The sequence below is a fragment of the Sitophilus oryzae genome, unplaced genomic scaffold (assembly GCF_002938485.1).
Source record: "Sitophilus oryzae breed Bouriz unplaced genomic scaffold, Soryzae_2.0 scaffold_177_pilon_pilon, whole genome shotgun sequence".
Lineage (NCBI taxonomy): Eukaryota > Metazoa > Arthropoda > Insecta > Coleoptera > Curculionidae > Sitophilus > Sitophilus oryzae.
Genome location: NW_022146479.1, coordinates 9,529,344 through 9,542,396, shown reverse-complemented (window position 1 = coordinate 9,542,396; position 13,053 = coordinate 9,529,344). Strand labels below are relative to the sequence as shown.

At 31.1% G+C, this 13,053-nt stretch overlaps 2 protein-coding genes across 3 annotated transcripts in view; both read right to left on the bottom strand.

Annotated features, from left to right (window-relative positions):
* The window catches only part of LOC115882177 (arfGAP with SH3 domain, ANK repeat and PH domain-containing protein), a 35,772-nt gene extending 35,300 nt beyond the window's left edge, over positions 1 to 472 (bottom strand). Inside the window, exon 1 of the mRNA XM_030900066.1 lies at positions 362 to 472. Within this exon, the coding sequence (XP_030755926.1) occupies positions 362 to 430 (69 nt within the window). The 5' untranslated portion in view covers positions 431 to 472. The remainder of the gene's footprint in view (positions 1 to 361) is intronic.
* Positions 473 to 2,509: 2,037 nt separating this feature from the next.
* LOC115882144 (dual specificity tyrosine-phosphorylation-regulated kinase 2) lies at positions 2,510 to 11,962 on the bottom strand. Of its 2 annotated transcripts, XM_030900009.1 has the most exons (5): positions 10,697 to 11,962; positions 10,038 to 10,359; positions 9,769 to 9,989; positions 8,894 to 8,984; positions 2,510 to 7,020 (listed from the first exon to the last, which is right to left on the bottom strand). In XM_030900009.1, exons 1-5 carry the CDS (start codon positions 11,645 to 11,647, stop codon positions 6,962 to 6,964), a joined length of 1,644 nt encoding a protein of 547 aa, XP_030755869.1. In that variant the 5' UTR covers positions 11,648 to 11,962; the 3' UTR covers positions 2,510 to 6,961. The 2 variants fall into 2 exon arrangements, with proteins under 2 accessions (XP_030755869.1, XP_030755870.1); XM_030900010.1 differs by lacking the exon at positions 2,510 to 7,020 and having other exon boundaries at positions 7,912 to 8,984; positions 9,765 to 9,989.
* Positions 11,963 to 13,053: the final 1,091 nt, after the last annotated feature.

The following is a 13,053-nucleotide window of genomic DNA, read 5'->3' as shown; positions in this document are numbered from 1 at the left end:
TTGTTCTTTGCTTCTCTGGGGGAGACTCCACAGGTGACTTTAGCTCCTGCAGAGCTCCACCCATGCCAGGGAATAAACGAACAAGTCAATAAACCGCTGAATAAAAATAGTTACTGTAGATATATGTTGCGTGTTTTTGGAGGGCTCCAAGTTTTTTCGTTATATCACTCCCGACGATGTGCATCCCTTGCAGAAGTACTGCTTCTACGCTCACTAACCTGAAACAACAGACAATATATACTTTAGTTAAAAATAACGCTTACAGATAAAAATAATGTTAAAAAAATTATATTAGAGTTATTTTTTTTTGTTAATTTCTCCTATTTTTTTCTTTTTTTTTTAGCAAAATATTATTACAAACCTGACAGTATCTCGTTCCATGCCCCATTCTCCTGCCAATGTCCACAAAAATTTCCTTCCTTAGAGTCATGCTTTAATAATGCTGCTTTTAGATTATCTCTTCATCTTCATACTGAAATTGTTTGGGACATAAATGATTACAAGTGGGACAAAAAAGTAAATAGTATTTAAGTAATTAAGTTCAATCAAGTTAACTTCCATTTTCATCAGAAATATAATATGTTTTAGTTGTCCTTTACCCAGTATTAGTTGTCCATACTATATTATACCGATCAAGAAAAACGCGATCCGATACACCGAGTTTGCGAGGATGAGTCTAACAAGAGAGTCTATATACACAGAGGCTGCCAAATATTTGGGGTAAAACAGGTCAGGGTGTACATTCTTTGGTCGTGATAAGCTCCTGGAATTATGATGAAGTCCTGGAATAAATCCAGCATAACTGGAAGTCCTTGCCCTAACGTTCATACATAGCCGCGACGCGTCCGTGAAAAATATAGCGATACTCGAAACTCTGTATAGTACGAAGCGTAGAGTAGTAATTAATATTTGCTTTTCAATTAAATTTTGAAGTTTTAATTACGTTTTAACACTAAAATATCAAATAATAATTACACTTTAGTTACCCGTTTATTTGAAAAAATGCCCAATATGGCGACCTACCGGGAGACAAATGAACATCTACAACATTGACTGATGATATTTCTCTTTTAATCAAGAGATTTTTTTCCAAAGCATACTTACTGAATTTTAAACCTAATCTAATTACAGTGTTTGGTAAGTGTTTTATTAATTGTTTATTTATATTAATATAGGTTAAATAACGTACATTTTATTTGAATACGGGAGGTGTATTACTGGTTACGTAACTATTGGTTTATTTTTAATTATTTTTCTTGTTTTATTCAATATCTTTAAAATATTATATTTAATTTATATAAATAGGCTAATGAAAAAAATTGTGCTATAACAATTTATTTAAGATTTAAAAAGTAATTAGAAACAATATCAATTAATAATTCTAAAATTTGAAGCTGCTATTTACAGATGGCGCTGGACGAGATGTTTCTATGTCTACCACTAGGGTCCGCCATATTGAGCGCCCTTTCGAACAAACGCGTCTCTAAAGTTTAATTATTATGCGAAATTTTAGTGTTAAAATATGCTTAAAAGTTTAAAATTCGATAGAAAAGCAAAAATTAATCATTAATCTACATAAAGTGATTAAGTTAAGAGTCTCGAAAATCGCTATATTTGCTGTATATTTCAGACGCGTCGCGGCTAGGTGTGAACATTAAGGCAAGGGCTTACAGTCATGTCGAACTTAGATAAGTTTATCATGGCTTTCCAGTCATCTTAAATTTTAACAGGACCGAATTGGTTGATAAAACGCCATAAAACCAGGAACATTTTGGAAAATTAAATAAAAGGAGTGAATATAGTAAGTATAATAATTATTTACCATTCAGTAAGCACATTTAATATTTATATTATATTTTTTCGATCTGTTACCTATTCTTAAAACTAGATCATTATCTATTAAACTATTCAAAGAACAAACGTTTTATTGTATATGTTTCAGTGTAATCTATAACAATAGACGTTCCTTCTTGCCAGAATTTGAAGATGAGAGGCAGCAGTGAAGCATCAGATTTTAAAAAAAATAGGCAATATTGTTAACTTATCTTGTTTTTTTTCTACTCTCTGTTTTCTCTATATATTATTTTTTCATACTTATTTTTTATAATGTTTTTAAAATGTAAAAGTGCATTAGAACTTAAAAGAAAAATCCATTACTCTGTGCGCACTACCAAAAAATATGTATATTTTTTAAGTTGAAATAAAGCAAGAATATAAATATTTCCTTTGTATTTTCGTGGTACTATTTAAAATAATGACTATTATAATTAATTTACCATTGCCAAATTATATTTAATTACATTAAATACACTAAATTTATAAGAGTTCTATCATTCCAAAAACTTAAAGCAAATAAAATTATACCTCTCGAGAAAATGGCAAATGCGCCAGGAAAGATGGCTCCTATTTATGGTATTTAACTTAATATTTATTATTAAACATTTCAGTCCAAGGCCTCATTTTTTTTAATAGTCCAGTCACTTATGCTATTCAAATAAAACACTTTTTTTTAATAAAGAGAGATGTATTTAAATCCTATTAGTATGATATTATAAACATGACTTAACATTCAATACAATCACATCTTCGCTAGATTTTAACAGTTAGTTTATAAACTTGCGGGTTAAGTTGTATTTCATTCGAACTGAACACAACAGTGATTTACCACCAAGATTTGTCAAATCAAACCTAATACATACAGGAAAGGAAAAAAATACATTCAAATACTTAAGAATAAAAAATGTGCTTCGTTATTCGTTCGCCACGTCCAAAGCGACACTCTAGCTGACTTCTGTATGTTTTAAAATTATAGGTAAACTACTAAAATATGTTTTATAGTACAAAATACAAATTAAAAAAAAATACGCGCAGCTTAGAAATAATAAGAGATCAAGCCCTTTCTCAGCAGTCGGCAGTATTTGGAGCTAAACCATACGATTGGACATTCTTCATGTATTCCCATCTACCAAAAAAAGTAAACAAAAAAAAATAAAGACAAACATCTCTTCCAATAGTGCATGTACTTTAGCTCCTCTGACTAAAAGAAATTAAGCTAAACATTATTAACTAATAGGTAAAACATAGTTGTAACTACTAAAATGATCCTTGTAGTCTGTCATATAACATGTTCATAAAAGCTTGCCTCACACCTCAACTTTTTTAATTTTCCTCCCAATTTATTTAATTAAGTACATATATTTGAAATTTCTAAACGCACAAATGGAGACAAATAAAAATTAAACCGGAAAATACACTACCGTATAACGTCGATAGTACTTATTTATTACTGAGGCAGACTTTTATAGACATCTTGAATATAAATAGAGACCTTTGGTATTTAAATTTAATACAAAAGAAAACATATGACAACACCTACAAGACTGTTAAAGTATAACTGATATAGATACTTCTTTCTGAGTATACTATTTGATAAAAAAAAACAAATATTTCAAATAGTCAAAATATACACAGGTAAAAATAATGAACACTAAAACCCAAATGTAAAAATACAAAAAAAATCAGTGCATATACTTGTGATTATTTGGTCACAATCCTTATCAAATGTGAAGGTCTTTGTGATATTGTATCTAAAATTAGGAAAGGAAGTTTTACAAAATATGTGCGCAAAGGAAATACACTACTTCAGTCAATAACTTACAATCTAATAAAAAACAATGCCAAGGTACTAAATAACCCACAGTGTTTTATGTACTCCATATTTTTTAAGCAAAACCTGATCATATGAAAGCAGTTAAGGAAGTCTTTCTCGTGTAAAAAATACATGAAAAAACAGCGGGCTATTTGCAAACCTCAAACTAATGAAAAATAAAACACATGTACACGAATTTATCCTAGACCACAGAGATGCAATGTTTGAAATGTAAAGCCAAAAAATTACGAGTGCCGCGAGCTTAATTATATCAACTGTAATTTAATTATTCCCTAAACATATATTTACATAATGAAATTTATTAATAATTACAATTGGGCAACTTAGAACATTGATTAATTGCGTTGTTAGGCACTCTACTTACACAGCCAGAAGAAAAAAGCGGATAAGATATTAATTAGTAATAGACACATAATTATACTCAAATACCATGGTGTATACATACGAATTTCATGATATTTTTGTATAAAAAATAATAAAATAATAAGGTAGAGCAAAACATTTGATATTAAATTGAATCGCCAAAGGAGAAAAATTTATATCCACCCTGTATAAACAAATAAGATATAAGTACGACAGGATAAACATACTTTTATAAGAATGATAAATAAAGCAAAGTATATTTTATTATCACTACAGTTTATTTACTAAGTTTCTGTTATATACTTATAGCTCTCGGGACGTCTATTTGTAATTTAATAAATTCATTTTAAATATTTACCACTATTTTCTATACACGTATTTATTTGATAATGACACTTTGCTGACACTAATAACAGGCTACTACTATTTCCATTTTCCCGTAATATTATTGTTTTTAAAGCATGTATCTGTCAAAAACAAAAACATTAATGGCAATGATATAACGAACACAATCTCTGAAACTTATGTAAATATTACATCCATTATTTTCAATAAAACTTTGTTCAGGCCAACCATCGTTGCATAAAACACGGTTATTTAGTAAGTACGACAAATTTGTTCAACCACTTCGTTTTAGAAAAAGGTAGCTAATATATACAATAATGCAAAATGCTTTTAAAGCAAAATATAGTTTCCTATGATACACATTTACATTTTACTAAGATAAACGAAGCCAGTGCGAAAATTTGCACCACTTACTGTATAACTGAAACGACAAGAAAGGATAAGAACTCTTATACAGGGCGATAAAAAAGGTAGCGTACAACTACAACTATCTTGTTTTGTTCTAAGACACCTTGTACACACTTATACTACGAATATGTACATGAGATTGACAAAAACCAATACAGGATCAATGCGACAAGTGACTTTTACAAAGGCCCCTGTATACAAATAGAAACAAAAAAATAACGAAAAAGTTATCACAAAATCTTGCTACTGTGGGGTAGCATTAATACAGGTCCAAAAAATTAAAACAATACCCACTCAACGGTTAAATATAACCATGACAAACAATTTACTGACCAACTACATCAAGAAAATCTCATGTTTAGTAATTTAGTCATTTTGAGCAAGTACATATATGTTATAATATTCTTTTCTATCGTTTTAATAAGAACTAGAATTTGATATTTGGTTAGCATATTAAAAATCACGAAAAAAATAAAACCAAATAGGTAAATTAAAATGCCCCAAGTTGACAAAAGTGGTGTTTTATTTTATATCGGATTGCTATCACAAAGTCTGCTTTTACTTGTAATCAGTTGATTGCGAAGTCGAATTAAGATTCTAATATTGCCCAATATTGCAGGGAAAGGAAACATTTTAAGATATACAGGGTTAGTCTTAAATAAGTGCAAATATTTTCAGGGCTGGTAGATCTCGATAAAAGTAACAGTTTTCTCTTTACCGTTTTTCAAATAACTTTTATTTTGAAAATTTCAGGAAAAATTTACTTTTTTGGTTAAATATTGAAAACCACTGTATCATTTCTGTTTTTGTCTTCTTTTAAATTTATCTACTACCTACGTTGCCATATTACGAAGATATAATTTTTAACTTATAATTAAAATTTTTTATAAAATCTTTTTCAAAACATTTATAATTATCAATTTTTTTTTCGCGTAAAAAATCTTATAGACGTGTTTTCTGAGGTTGAAATATACTACTCCTAAAAATATTTGCACTTATTTAAGACTCACCCTTATATATAATAACATAATTTCAATAATTCAGTATTAGATAATTGGTTTAAAAAATAACTAATATACAGGGTGTCACAGAGTGAGTGCAAGTATTTTAACTGATAGTATAGTTTGACTCCAGAAACACGCCCATGAGGTTTCTTACCGAAAAAAAAAATGTTGATTTTTTTTTAAATTTTCAAGAACAACACTAATTATTGTATAGGCTGTGGCTGAGCGTTACATCAGCCTGCCATAGGAGTTTTGCCACCACTATTTTAATGCTAGGTAAGGTGTTTCTTCTAATTTATTTTGTGGGATAATACCCAGTATACTGGCGATACTGGCGAATATGCTCTTAAAAAAATAGTAGTAGTAGTATTCAGGAATTTACTTGCTTTCTGTCGATGTGGGTACACAGGGCGTCGAAGAAGCAGAGATTGGGGTAATTGCTAATGTTGATATCCAATTGTTGTCAGCGGTTGTCAAAATGTTAGCATTATTTTTTTAAAAGTTAAATATCTCGGCTATTTTCGATTTATTTTAAAAATGGTAAATAGAAAAGATGTTAATCTTTTGATCAGATCTACCACCCCTTAAACTCCTTGCTATTGAGTTTTCTTCTATATTACAAGTATCTTAATACGAGAGACTCTTCCCTGCATCTAGCTATAATATTGAACTATTTGACAGCTGCTAGCTTTCATGAAATATAAGTTGACATTCAGTATATTGTATTTACAGGGCAAGTAATACCGTCTAATAAACTTTATCAAATGCATTAAATTCCATTAAATTTTAATGAAAATACCACTTGTATTCCTTCGAGACATCAAACAAAAACACAGATCTATTGCACAACCTTTCCTTTAAATTAAAATGAATATGAAATAAATATGATGAAATTAGTGATAAAATGATAGAACGCTCAAACATTATTACATGAAAAGTGCGTGAACACCCTTCATAAGACACAGAATATAAATTTATATATATATTTTATTTTTCTGCTTACCCTACCTAACTAGTACGTGAAAACAAAGAAAAAAAATTACAAATATAAATTCTAATTATAGAATCGGATATTTAGAAAATCGAATTAAAAATAAACTTGGCATAATAAAAATAATCCAATGGTACAACTCCATCTGTACTATACGCCGGCCATTTTTAAATAAGAAAATCATTGGCATACTTTACCCTTCGTTTCGTTAAATGCATAAAATTTTACTTTGCAAGAGCCTAAAAAATAAGAAGAAAAAAAACATAAAAAATCTCGTGACCTTAACGATAACATAGATCCCAGTTCCCTTTTGACATGCAAAGCAAACAACCCCTTGGGACACTTAAGAACCTAGTAAAATAGGGCAGGCAGCTATGAATTACATTCCTTTACTACAAAATGTGTCATTTTTTCTTGGCTATATTGATTATTCTTAAAGCTAAAAATGAGCAAATAATAAAGAATTGCGTCGAGTTGTATTAAGTCTTAATTAACATAATCAATATAAATCCAGAAGAAAAGTTTGTGTTAAAATATGTAAACATGTAATGCCCGCATCGTAACACAGGAATAAAATTCCACATATACCACTGATCAAATAGGCTAAGAAAGCAGTTTAATACTATCGACTATTGAATTTATTTTTTATTATAATTAGTTTTATGCAAAGTGTACAAATATGGAAAGACATTATGTGAGGATTTTCAACCTTACTGTTACACGTTGTTGATGTGCTCCTTCCCTAGCCTTTTTTATTCAATGTATTATAGTCAAACTTAAAGCCACAAACCACCAAAACACAAATAACTTGCAGATTAAAAGATTATTAATTTTACATAACTCTGAATAATAAATCTGAACAAAAAGAAGATACAATATAAAGGGGATTTGTAAACGCTAATTCGTTCTTTGTGAAAAGGGCTATGCTTTAGAGAAGCATTTTTTCAAAGAGACACGAAATTGTATTTAAAGATGGAAGGAGAATAAATGGGGATATGGAAGACAGTAAAAAAATTGATGGTTTGTGAGTGGGAGTTTCATAATTTAACACGTTGTCCTCGCATTACTTTCTATTTAATCGAAACTATTTTACATACATAATATAGATATGTTAACAATCATGTCTTATATTTTCCTCAGATGCTACTTGAGCTCCGTTTAAGAAAACAATCTGTACTAAAACTGAACCAGTTCAGGACTGTCTAAAAGCTGATATTTTCAGTTCAGTTATACCTCATAGACTTCATAATTTCTATGAAACATATTTAAAACTTAATGACAAATTACAGTTAATACATTTCCCAACATCTATCTAACTTATATTAATTTTGGTATAATACAGGGTGTGCCAAATAAAAAAGAATAAAAAAACCTTTAGGCATACCCTGTAATTGTATATAAAATGTTTTGAGACTATAATATAACTTACAGAAAAGAGTCTGTAATATTTACAGGTTTATTTATTACATAGTAACAACATCCACAAACGGCTGACATTACTTCAATAAAATAAGTAAAATTCTACAGCCATGCTAGACAATGTGCACAACGAGTGAAAACGTCAGGGTTTAAATAAATCTTTGACTAGAAAAAAGGATCAGAATTCAAAAATTATAAATATACGATAAAAACATTTCTTCCTTTACAAAAAAAAATTAAAAAAGTAAAAAAGAAATTTTACTTTCTTTTTATTTAATTAATAAGAAGCCTCTGAACTGGTTCAGAATTGAAAATGCAAATAAAGCTACTAAACCAATAAAAAGATCTGACACAGCCATAGTAAAAAAATATTTCAGATGAAAGCTCATACATTTTTAAGAGTTGCAGCTAAAAACGTCAAAAAATAAAGGTTTTAGCCTCAACTTCCATCAGCAGAAATACTCTTACAGGACTGCCCTACAGATGATACGATATTTTCCTTTTTAAACATTAACCCTGTAACATTTCAATGAACTTAAATGAAAATGTAATATAAAAAAGTTCACGCGTTACCACCCAACGGTATGTGTGTCACTCACAGCGCCACGATTCGGCACCGCAGAGCATTAATTTGACTTTCAGTGCAACAACGATACAGCAAGTAGTATCTACCACGTCATGCATTGCCCTCACCAAAAGAACTCTGCTGTTGCGGTTGGGCTTTAGGTGTTCTCGGACCACCCGTCGATCCGGTTCTGGATATCCCTGCGCTACTTTGATCGCTCTAAACAAAAAAAAAAATCTTAAAGCCCCGACTACACATAACGTTTTACCTGTCAGGTAAAACGGAAGACCGTCTATGAAACTGACGACAGTTCTCAAGACGCTCGTCCGTCTTAATCCCGTCTATGTGTTTATAGACCTTTGGCCTGTCATGTAAAGGTGCGTTCATACCGGCTGCGCCGCTCCGCGCCACGCCGCAAAAAACATTTTTTTAACATGTAGTTTTGAAGTGTATTTTTTTAGCGCGCACAAAAGCATATGTTAAAAAAATTATTTGCGCGGCACCTTTTGTGAACGCACCTTAAGACCCGCGGTTTTGTCAGTTATAGCATTTTGTTTAATGAAGTTGAAAAGAATATGGGATTTTATCATAAAAGATCATTTGTATACACTCAGAGCTAGTTATAAAAACACTATTGTTTGCCTCCAAATAATTTTGTTGCTTATTAAAGATGCTGTAATATATCCATATTATTTCTTATATTTCTATCAATGTAAAACGAGTTTTGTTGTAGAACTGAATGATCTCTTCAGTTAATGTAAAACAGACAGGTAAAACGTTATGTGTAGATGGTAATTAACACTATCAGTAAAAGAGTGGATTTATATTATGTTAAGTTCAGGTTTTTACTTAAAGATTATTATAGAAAAAAATAAATCTTCAAAAAAACTGATATAATTTCTGAATTTTTTCAATAGATAACTTGCTTATGGGGTTTAGCATATAAATATTGACGTAAGAAACAGTTGGAGAAATATCTTCGCAGTTTTATTAAATTACTTACTTTTTCACCAGGAGGTCTAGGTAATCTTCTCCTAAGCCATGCATGCCTCAGAGCTTGAACAGGCGTCATCCTTGCTTCAGGATCCCATTCAAGACAACGCTGAATAAAATCCAAAAACAAAGGATCATCACAGCCTTTTAGTGCTCTTTTAAGGTCCATACTTCCCGGTGGGCCCCTTAATTTTCCCCTCCGACTTATACCAGCTGCCATAAGAAGTGTTCCTAAAAAGAAAATTTGAATTTGAAAGTTTAAGAATATTTCCAACATACCGTCGCTTAATGTTGAACAATGGCAGTATCTTGGAAATCCTTTGGAGTTGATAAAATTTTTGGCTCGTTTTGATTGGTCCAAAAGTTTCTGAGGAGGCATTCCCAACAATTCCATAATGCAAGCTAGTTGGTCTCCTTCGTCTTCACCAGGCAGTAAAGGAAAACCAGTTAATAGTTCAGCCAAAATGCAACCTAATGACCACATATCAATGGGCATACCATATCTAGCACCTAATATAACTTCCGGTGCCCTATAAAATCTGGACTGTATATATGTGTACACTCTGTTTTGTTCATAACATGATGATCCAAAATCTATCACCTAAAAAAATAATAACATCTCATAACATCTCATAAAAAAAAATTATTTCATTGTGTTAAAAATAATAGACCTGTGGACCTGTGTTTATATCCAAAATTAAAAATTGAATGTTTTCTAGAAATATAAAGATATTCTGCAGTGCTTAAAATAACTTAGATTTTTAAAATAAAACCTTAAATATCTGGCTAAAAATAGAAGGAGGAATCAAATCAAACTGTGATGTAACAGGTTTGATTTCTATAATAGAACTAAATTTAAACAAGATGACCTATTTGCAAGTAGAAAATTTGGCATCACATAAAAAAGTAACTTTAAAATAACCTAAAAAATTACTTACTTTCAAGCCACTCCGGCCCTGTTGCTTTAAAAGTACATTTTCTGGTTTCATATCGCAATGAATAATTTTGTTTCTGTTTAAGGCATCTAGGCATAACAACAACGAATGACAGAACTTTCTGACAAGTTGTAAACTAAAGCCTTGAAATTTGTTCTTTTTGATCAGTTCATAAAGGTTTATGGAGAGCAGTTCAAAAGTGATGCACATGTGATTTCGAAAAGTAAAAGAGTCTAGCATGTGAATTATATTCATAGTGTTGTCCTTATCTTGTTTACGTAGGTGTTCCAGAATTCTCACTTCTTCTTGAGCTTGGCGATGAAATCTTTTCTCATTACGAACCATTTTTAGTGCTACATGCATATGATTTGCATGATCATATGCTTTTACTACCTGGCCAAATGACCCTTTACCTATTACTTTGAGTACTTCATACCTATAGGCCACATGATCATGTGGAATGTGAATATAAGATCCTTGGTCATTATCATAGTCACAATTATTAGGGTTTCCTATTATACCTGGGCGTTTTTTAGCGTTAGCACCAATAAAGTAAATTTGTGGATAGTTGAAAATTTCATGATGCTCATATGGAGTCAATTTATTTATATAAAGTTTCATTACTTGATCAGGAGTAGTTACCATAGTACGAGGTTTGCACTCGCTGCCAGTGAGACTTACAAGACTTGTTTGCGAAGACTTTAGCGGAGTTGAAATGTTGCTTCTACCAAGACACTGTAGGCCTAAACTCGACACATTTAACTCTGGAAGAATGGCTGAATTTGCCGAACTGGCCGTTGAGGCTGTTGGGGGGCTCTGTTCTTTGGCGGGCCCTTGCTTTAAAGGGGGTAAATTACCTCCGCCACCTTCTTGGATGTACTGTGTATGAGAGGGAAATAGCTGAGTCCGCGACATGGGCATCTTGAAGGAATTGGCGGCCACAACACTAGACATTCTCAAATACCCACCATCGGATCCAGATACTCTTTCTCTGCTTCCGTTTGCCACGATTGCACCCTTAAGGGGACCATAACACGACTCCACAATATATCACCCTTCCGTCCTGACTGTCATATCACTGGAACACTAGGGCACTTTTCCTGCTGATTTAGATTATTCTATCGACACAGCATCCTAAACATTTTTTAAACTGCTTCCTTAATAACCCTTTTACATACGTAGAGGTGTATTTCATTACATTTCAGTTTGAAAACATTAAATTTCAAACAAAGGCTTTGGGTTATTTTACAGCCATATTTTTCAAGCCAAAGGAACTGTCAAATCTAAATCAGTGACGCATGTCAGAAAATATCGTAATTATTCGAGTCATTTCGGAAACTTCCGCCGTGGTTCAGAGCCGTACTAAGCTGATGGATCAAATTATTATTTTATAGACAGATATTGGAACATCTGAACATAAACCTCAGAGTATTATATTATAATCTAAAACATAAACCATATCACACCTTACATAAAATAGGCAATATTTTAAAAAGAAACACAATAGATTTCAATAAACTTTTATTAGAGTAACAAATGTTTTCTGAAACTTGAGTATTTATTTTGTCCTAATACTAAAATTTAAGAGTATATTATATTTATTAACTAATTACTTTGATAATTCAAAAATTCTTAAATAAAAATTAAGTGTCCTACCATCGTCTTACTAGATACCTACTTCCTACTTCTATCTTCTATTATAACCGAATGGCAGCAAAGTAACAAATTAGTAACAAAAAATTCAACCGCCATCTGATGGTAATATATTGAGTTACAGAATAGCATATGAGATAAAATGTTTAATTACGGTACTGCGCTAGAATTATAGTAATGGTGATTGGTTGAATCTCTTGACGTCATAATTGAGTTTAAAAATGGGCGGGTATTGTTAAATTTTCAGATTTTTCGAAGAGAGCGTTGTCCTCTAACCTTGACTAAAACTAGCAGGGTCACTGACATTATTAAATTGGCCAAACATAAGGACTAAATGGACTTAGCGATGCATTAAATTTTAATAATACACTACAAATAAGTCATTTTATGTTATTCATACTCATATTGCAAAATTTCTAACAACATAATGTCTAAAGTACCTATATTGTCATATTTAAGCACGACAATTTATTTAAAATAGAATAAAAGTCCTCATAAAATGCTGTTAAAATTTATAATCTATATTTATAATCATTTTCTATGTCGAAGCTGGAAGCACACTGGAAGGTGTTTCATCTTGCTTAAGAGTTATGCTTAAGAGTTAAGAGTAGGTCTATAGTCACTCACACTATATTATATATTTTTTTAAAAATATAAAAAGCAGGAATTACTAGATAGTTATATGTTACCATTATGGATAGGTACAT

Coding starts and splice junctions, on each gene's coding strand:
- LOC115882144 (XM_030900009.1), bottom strand. CDS start 11,647: ATGTCTAGTGTTGTGGCCGCCAATTCCTTCAAGATGCCCATGTCGCGG. Junction 9,990..10,037: donor TTGTTCAACATTAAGCGACG/GTATGTTGGAAA, acceptor TTTTCTTTTTAG/GAACACTTCTTATGGCAGCT. Junction 7,021..8,893: donor GCAACAGCAGAGTTCTTTTG/GTGAGGGCAATG, acceptor CTTATTTTTTAG/GCTCTTGCAAAGTAAAATTT.